This window comes from Humulus lupulus, chromosome 4, assembly GCF_963169125.1.
Source record: "Humulus lupulus chromosome 4, drHumLupu1.1, whole genome shotgun sequence".
In the NCBI taxonomy this organism is placed as follows: Eukaryota; Viridiplantae; Streptophyta; class Magnoliopsida; order Rosales; family Cannabaceae; genus Humulus; species Humulus lupulus.
In genome coordinates, this window is record NC_084796.1 from 147,638,380 (window position 1) to 147,646,691 (window position 8,312).

Consider the following 8,312-nt stretch of genomic DNA (forward strand, 5'->3'; position numbering starts at 1 on the left):
ACTAAATCAAAGGGAGATATTTACTCCAAGATCCCCCAAAATCCAACACACAAGCTCGTAACATATCCTCTAGTATCTAAATCGTCCTTTCAGACTGTCCATCTGTCTGAGGATGATAAGCGGTACTAAACTGCAATTGTGTGCCCATAGCCTTCTGCAGGCTCTCCCAAAACTTGGAGGTGAAGGTGGGGTCCCTGTCAGATACTATCAACCTCAGAGCCCCATGTAGTCACACAATTTCCTTCATATACAACTCAGCATACTGCTCCACAGTATAAGTTTTCCTAACACGCAGAAAGTGGGTGGACTTGATATACCTATCAACAATCACCCACACTGAATCATGTTGTCCCATGGTCATTGGAAATCCAACACGAAGTCCATGGTAATACCCTCCCATTTCCACTATGGAATCCCTTGAGGCTGCAACAACCCTGCTGGCCTCTGATGTTCAGCCTTTACCTGCTGACAAGTTAAACATTTGGCCACATAATATACCACACCCCTCTTCATTCCCAGCCACCAATATAGAGTTATTAAATCTTAGTACATCTTCGTCGTACCCGAATGCAAAGAATAAGGAGTGGTATGAGACTTATCCAGTATCTCTCACCGAATACCTCAATCCACCGGAACGAAAATCCGGCCCTTGTACTATAGTAGTCCCATCTCTGAAATAGAAAATTCTTTAGCTGCTCCGGCTAAGATGCTCTCTTTGTGCTCTCTCAGCTGGGGATCCTCCCCCTGTGCCTCCTTGATCCTCTAAAGGAGCATAGACTGAAGAGTGATGTTGGCTAACCGACCAACCACCAACTCTATACCCGCTCTAGTCATCTCTTCAGCTAACTTGTCTGATATCTGCTTCGAACTAAATAACTGTCCAGGGCCTTTCTCACTTAGCGCGTCAGCCACCACATTGGCCTTCCCAGAGTGGTATAGAATATCAGAGTCGTAATCCTTTACCAATTCTAGCCAACGTCTCTGGCACACATTCAGATTCTTCTGAGTAAAGAAGTACTTCAAACTCTTATGGTTAGTGTATATTTTGCACTTCTCTCCATATAGATAATGTCTTCAAACCTTAAGTGCAAATACCACCGCCACCAATTCCAAATCATGTGTGGGATATCTATGCTCATATTCCTTCAAGTGTCTCGACGCGTAGGCTATTACCTTTTCGTCCAGCATCAGTACACACCCTAAACCCTGTTTGGAAGCATCACAATGAATCACAAACTTCTCATTGTCTGACGGCAAACTCAATATTGGAGTGATGATCAGTCGCCGCTTCAATTCCTTGAAACTATTCTCACACCTATCTATCCATACATACTTAGTCTTCTTACACATCAATTCGGTCAATGGTGTTGCTATTCTGGAGAATCCCTCAATGAACCGCTGATAGTACCCTGCCAATCCCAAAAAGCTACTAACCTCCGGTACACTGCTCGGCCTAGGCCAATCTCTCACTACCTCAATCTTGCTTGGGTCAACCAGAATCCCCTCCTTACTGACAATGTGACCCAAAAATGTCACTTGCGGTAGCCAAAACTCACACTTGCTGATCTTAGCATATAACCTATGCTCCCTCAATCACTACAATACCAAGCGCAGATGCTGCTCGTGCTCTGTCTCGGACTGAGAGTTCACCAGTATGTCGTCAATGAACATAATCACAAACTTATCCAAATAGTCCTTAAAGACTGTATTCATCAAATCCATGAAGGCTGCTGGGGCATTGGTTAATCGAAAGGACATAACCAAGAATTCATAGTGTCCATACCTTGTTCAGAAAGCGGTCTTTGGTATATCCTCCTCTATAATCCTTAACTGGTGGTAACCTGACCGAAGGTCATTCTTAGAGAATACTTTCTTCTCATGTAGCTGGTTAAACAAGTCGTCGATCCTAGGTACTTTTCCATGTAGAATGGCTTATCAGATGACTAGAGTTCAAAAATTTTCCATGTTCAAATAAACAATTGGGATTATCTGGAGAAGGAAAGTCAGCAGCAAACAAATTTTCGTTTGAAAAACCATTCTCTACATAATTATATAATCAGAATCTTTTCTTTAAAACCGATACGTTTAGCAAGAAGAGTAATACTTATCTTCTCAGTCATCCTACAAAATTTAAAAAAGAACTACAAAGAGTAGTTGTGGGGGTCTAAAGCAATCGCATAAAATAGAGTACAGGGGTCTCTTTACATACAACAGGTTAAACTTTGAAAGACAGTGTTACTTATTAACAGGTATATAGATAAGTTCATAAAGAGCAAGACTAATCACCTGAAATCCATGTACTAAGAGTAACTGAATTACTTCAGTCCCAATTCTTTTAACAGCGCTTTTTGTGCCGGTGATATCTGAAAAGCACTTCAATGCTCCACTAAATGTTGTATCATCTACACAACCATTAGACCTACGAGTACGGACAGAAGGCTGCAATATCGAATGATACAAGGTAAATAAGAATATCAGCAATGAGTAAAAAAATTGCTTTATCATTACAACAAAATAACACTTTAGGACAACAATAACAAACTACAGCAATGACCATGGAAGAAAGTTCTTTGGTCAATATATGTGAAGTCTTATCTTTGGTTGACTACTTTGTTCTTTCAACATTCCAAGAAGTCACTTACCTTTCCCACATATTTCCAAAAGTACTGCACAACAATTTCAAGCTTCCATTTAGGTTCATCGTATACCTGCAAAACATCCTCAGGATTGGCTGAGTGACCATGTTTTTGGCAAATTATATATTTTTACACAGAAAAATAACTACAAATTCATCATATATAAAACCATAAAACAGGGGATCCCTGCAGTAGAAGATTAGCTTCAAACATAAGAGCCATGCTGCAGTAAAAATCACTTTGAAAATAGCACATCAACAAGAATAAATCCCTTCATTATTCTTTTCTTAAGATAGTACATACCAAAAGCATGTTAAGCAAGGACTCTTTCAAATGCGCCCAGCTCATGAGACCTGCAAACAACAGTGATTTACAGCTTAAGAATGTAGCCATGGAGTTAAATCCATAAAACCATACATACAATCATATGAACTACCTTCATATGCACTATTGTGCGGTACAAAATCACTTTCAAGAATGTTGACAATATATTGAAATAATTACAGGTTTCTCAGGGACTGCACAAAAAAAAAGGACTGTAATAAACAACATAGAATTAAAGAAGCATGCTAGTATTTAGATGAATTGCCCCTTACAATTACAAATATTGAAATATACTTCAAACAAGCAGAAACTAATTAAAAATGTCAGAAAATTAATTATAACTTTAGAAAGTCTAAAAAAAAAAGAAACAGCATTATTTATGCATCTCACTTGACAAGTTCAAAGCAGAGCCAATCACCAAGTATTGTCTAAAGCATTACAAGAAGGGCAAGGATACCATGAAAAGGTGAAAATATTTGGACAGACGGTATGTATTAATAATCTCCAGAAGTAAAGGCTTTATAGCCATGAACAGTAACGAGTAAGGTATTGTAATTAATTGAGCAGCAGTGGGATTCAAGAAATGGAGTACGAAAAACAACAACAGCAATAATAATAATAATAAAGACAAACCATAAACACAATCATATGAACTACCTTCACATGCACTATTGCGTGGTGCAAAATCAGAGAACTAGAAAGTTTAGAAAATATCAGTAATTATAAAACTATAAAAATTAGTGTAATTATCAGTGACCTGTATATTTCTACAGCTTTCCCTAGTTGCAGTCATACTCCATACATTTCTAAGCTCCAAATTTGTTCTTGCTGTTTTTCACACTGAGCCTCATCTAAAAACCCCTCACTTGTAACAGAAACATCCTGTCAAAGTTGAATTACCACTGCATCAGCATACTCTATCCAATTATGTAATATCTAATGTAGCTACCTATTAAGCTATTGCCCGTAAACATTTCTATTTCAATATTCAAAAAAATTGTGAAGATTTTCTGAAGTAACATCTTGATAAGATCTCCACCCTTTATTCACTTTTGAAACCAAAAATTTTACCAAGCAAGGCATTAGTGTAATATAGTAGCAATAGTTTTGTTATTAGTTATAGTAATAACAAAACAATAACATAACTCAAACAAAAACCATAAGCAGTGTTACTTTTTAAAATATATGCAACAAATTGAAATCAGAAATAAGAACAGAACATAAATATTGCAAAACCTTTGCTATAACTTGCACAAGTTCTTTAGAAGGTATAATCAATGTCTTTGCGGGAGGCTTGCTAACTGACTCCGCAGGAGACTTTTGTCCTCGAGAGCTACCATCTTTTGTCAAGCGAGCCATCTTCAATATAATTCCTGAATGTAACAAACAGGTGAATGTGATAAAGCTCATCTAAAATACAGGATTAGAACTGTCAGCTGACTATAGTAATACTAAACGCCAGAAAAAATGCAAAATACTCAATGAAGACTAAGATATTAAAGATTGGATCTTTAATAAATAAAAAAGGTTGAAATCTGTAAAACATAAGCTCTTCAACAAAAATAGAAAAAGTGAAACCTACCAAAATCTTTTTCATTTGCTGCATGAAATATTCCAGAATATATGGATCCATTTTTCACATGGACATCCACATGCTGACCAACAAAACAAGTAGTTATATATACTAAGCGATCATGCGAAGGACTCCCATGGCCACCAGTTTTGCTCCCTGTCATAGAATTTAGACTCTTTAACAATGGAAAATAAATCCTAACAAGAAACAACAGAAATTGTAAGCGAATTTCACCAGCAGATGTTAATCTGTTATTGGAATTTGACTTCCCACTCTGTGACCTGTTCTCCAGCCTGGTCCCCACATCTCTTTCGCCTCTGCGACGGCCAAATCCATTGGCAGATGATCTGGAATGGACAGCCGGTTGCATATTCATCCTTCACAGAACCCTTTAACCTATGACAAAGAACTTGGCATCTGTTTAAGCCACTCTATTGCATTAACATACATTGAATGAATGATCAATGTTATAAAAACCATGTTCAGATTATGCTAATAAACCAAGGTGAAAGTAAACACTGCAATTCTTATCCAGAGATCATTTTTATTACAAAAATCTATTGACTTGTGTTCCTTCAGCATATAACATAGTGCAAAGAAAACACAAAAAGTGTTGACCAAAATTGGAATAGCAATAACAATTTTCAAGATATGCCACTGCCAAAATATCTCAAAATAATGTCCTGATCCAGATAACCATATTTAATAATGTTGAAATTTTGAGAAGATTATAACATTAATCAAATCAAAGTCTCACCTTACCCACTAAAGCTCCTGTAGTCCCAATGAACCTACCCAAACAAAACGAATGAGGAATCAAGCCAAATGCACAGTATAATTTCAAAAATAAGAAAGATCATATTATTCTAAGCATCTGTTTAAGTGCCCGTGAATTGAAGTTTTATCACTTGCATTATCGTCAAGGCTCTAATACTGATTGAATTCATCCTATAACTGTCAATGATATCAAATCAATGACAGAAATAAATTAGCCAATCACCAAGCCCATTTAAAACAAATACTACATTTTCTTTATTATTTGTCTTATAATGCAAAACCATGAAACTGCTTCTGAAAATTAGATTTTCCATCACAGGGCAAATAAGCATGCAAAGAAAGTGAAAACTAACAAAAAAAAAAATGACAATATCTTCATATTATTACATAAGGTAATAAAATATATATTTTGTAGCTGTAAAAAGAGACCATTTTAATATATAAATACCTTCAGAGATTAATGCTAGAAATTTCATGAACATTGAAAATTAGTAACAAGCATCAAAACCAGAAAGCAATTGTGTTGCCTAATTATCATCTAAAGTTAGCCAAACGTGCAAAGGAAAATTGATTTAATTGACAAGTAAAAAAATAAAAAAATAAAAAGGAAGGCAGCTGGCAATTTATCCAATATCACTAGAAGAAACGAACGATTAAACATATTAAAAACGAGTGAGATTGGAAAGAATACCAAGGAAGCAACCTCATTGGGATAGCATTGTAAGACGCATTCCAGAAGCTGAAAACAAAGCTGCAACAATGCTTTGACGTTAAATTTTGTAAAAGGGCAGTGGCTATACATGAAGGCAAGTAGTTCTTTTTTTTTTCTTGATTAAAATTCATGCATTTGGATTCTTACCTTCCTGTCATGCTGACCTAAAGACTGCACCTGTAGGGTCTTTAAGTACACCTCAGCAACTGCTTTTGCATCAGTGGAAGAGACTACACCAACATCACTTTTTCTCCTCAGTAATGCTAAGCACCCAACAAGAGCCCCACGTAATGCTCTCCAATCTGCCTAATATCATTACAAAATAATACATTAACAACAAAAGTTAAGAGTTCAATCAAAGAATTAGCTCTTGTGACAATGTGCTTCACCATCAAACCGACTTCAAACAAACAAATTGCATAGGGGAAAGAGCACTAACTCACCAGCCTATCTGTGAAGAATCCAATTAAGCTATGAATGATAGCACTGCCTAGTGGCTTTGAAGCAAGACGTCCAAGAACTTCCGCAAGAAGAAGGGTACCTGAAGATGAGGACATAATCTATGAGATTTTCAGATTAAATTAAATAGATAAAAACTTATGGGAAAAAAGAAAGAAAGTGGTTAACTGCCAGGAATAAATTGAAGCACCTGTTGTACAATGCAGATATTCCAAGGAAAAATAACAATGCTACTCAAAAAGAAGCACAAACAGAACAGCAGTTTCCAAAACAGTAAGAAGAATGAACTTTTAAAGTTTAGAGTAAAAATTCACTAGTATAGTCTAAACTAAAAGTAGAATCTATGGGGCCATATTAACCAAAATCACTATGCAATACAAAATGTGACCACTATGTTTCCAACTTTGTAATAGTTGTGGAGTGAACACCATTTAAACAAAAATCTAAATCTTTGTTAATTTTTAATGAATTAAACTTCAACTTACCTCTAGCTCGAATGACATTATCTGTAGTGGTCAGATACATTTCCATCTCTTTGACCTAAATTACAGAAAACCAGATATAAGAACATAAATCAATTAATTATAGCTGACAAGAAGGTAATTTATTCTTACCAGTGTTTCAATAGTTATCAAGTCATTCTTAACGAGTGAAGTGATAGAATCCAAACTTGCAGCCTGCAGTAACACACAAATAATAGAACTGAGTATACTTATCCTTGAGTAAAATATATAAAGCACCACGAAGATAAGTATCAAAATGCATAAAGCAATTGCCTCAGCCCTCAATACAATTTTTATTTACTTATTTGTAGGTGAAATCTTACAAGTTAAAGTTGCACATTAGATTAAGTAATTCTCAATTGTATAAAAATGCTTTGGCATACATCTCAGACTTAAATTGTTATTGAAGATAAAACTGCTTACAGTTTACAGCAAAAAATAAAATAACAAAGATATAAATATTTTTCGAAAGAACTTGACCTAAATCACTTGCAGAAAAAAAAAAAGACGACATTAGTAGCAGAGCCAACATTCCCATCAAAGAAGCAGAGGCAACTAGAAAAATAGCAGTGATCAAATTACTTTCTCAATAAAATTAAAATAAATACTAATCACACAAAATTTAAACCATTATTATCACCAACGACAACGTTTTGTTTCTACTCCCAGCTCAATTAATCAAATAATGTCACATACTAGCCAGAGTTCTGGTTTTTGCATAGTGCTTTTCTCACTTCCACAACAAATTTGAGCACACCATCGTTCAAGTTTTTAAAACTCCAAAGAAATACCAACCTTTGCTCTTTTTACGCTGGGGATCTACCAATTTCCCCTATACAGAAATTTCAGCCTCACGGGGCTGCTCATAGATGACACACTACAAGCATTTGTAAAATATAGAAGCACTTTCTACTTAAGTGAGAATTTGTGTCTGCATACAATCAAAACCCAGTGAAGTAAACTACCCAATGAGCTCAAGGCCAAAACAATGAAGGAAATCAACCCTGAAAAGCAAGAGCAAAAACAACACAAACTAGGGATCCAAATGCATATTCATCTGATGCTAACAAATGATGCATTGCATGATAGCCTTGGTTGAGGATCAAAATGCTGGATAAGCCTACACAATTTTAGGAATGTAAAAGGCTCAAGGGTAGAAAACTACTTATGGAACCATCGGTTGACATCTAATGCAGTGAATACATACTTGAGCAGAATACCAATATTTTCCACAAAAAAGAAAAATAAAACGTCGTAAGGAAAATGAAAAGAACCTTTCATCTTCTCCTCAACGGCGTAAGCTTGGTGGTGGCCCGCGAATGGAAGTC

General features: G+C 35.8%; 1 protein-coding gene across 5 annotated transcripts; it reads right to left on the bottom strand.

The window, feature by feature from the left end:
* Positions 1-2,291: 2,291 nt before the first annotated feature.
* LOC133830894 (MMS19 nucleotide excision repair protein homolog) lies at positions 2,292-7,689 on the bottom strand. Of its 5 annotated transcripts, XM_062261003.1 has the most exons (8): positions 7,096-7,689; positions 6,967-7,021; positions 6,466-6,563; positions 6,170-6,328; positions 6,002-6,061; positions 4,197-4,333; positions 2,643-3,842; positions 2,292-2,439 (listed from the first exon to the last, which is right to left on the bottom strand). In XM_062261003.1, the coding sequence occupies exons 2-6, from the start codon at positions 7,010-7,012 to the stop codon at positions 4,322-4,324; spliced, it is 375 nt and encodes a 124-aa protein (XP_062116987.1). In that variant the 5' UTR covers positions 7,013-7,021; positions 7,096-7,689; the 3' UTR covers positions 2,292-2,439; positions 2,643-3,842; positions 4,197-4,321. The 5 variants fall into 5 exon arrangements, with proteins under 5 accessions (XP_062116987.1, XP_062116985.1, XP_062116983.1 ...); XM_062261001.1 differs by lacking the exons at positions 6,002-6,061; positions 6,170-6,328; positions 6,466-6,563; positions 6,967-7,021; positions 7,096-7,689 and adding exons at positions 4,543-4,689; positions 4,768-4,929; positions 5,291-5,344 and having other exon boundaries at positions 2,292-2,402; XM_062260999.1 differs by lacking the exons at positions 6,002-6,061; positions 6,170-6,328; positions 6,466-6,563; positions 6,967-7,021; positions 7,096-7,689 and adding exons at positions 4,543-4,689; positions 4,768-4,929; positions 5,291-5,344.
* Positions 7,690-8,312: the final 623 nt, after the last annotated feature.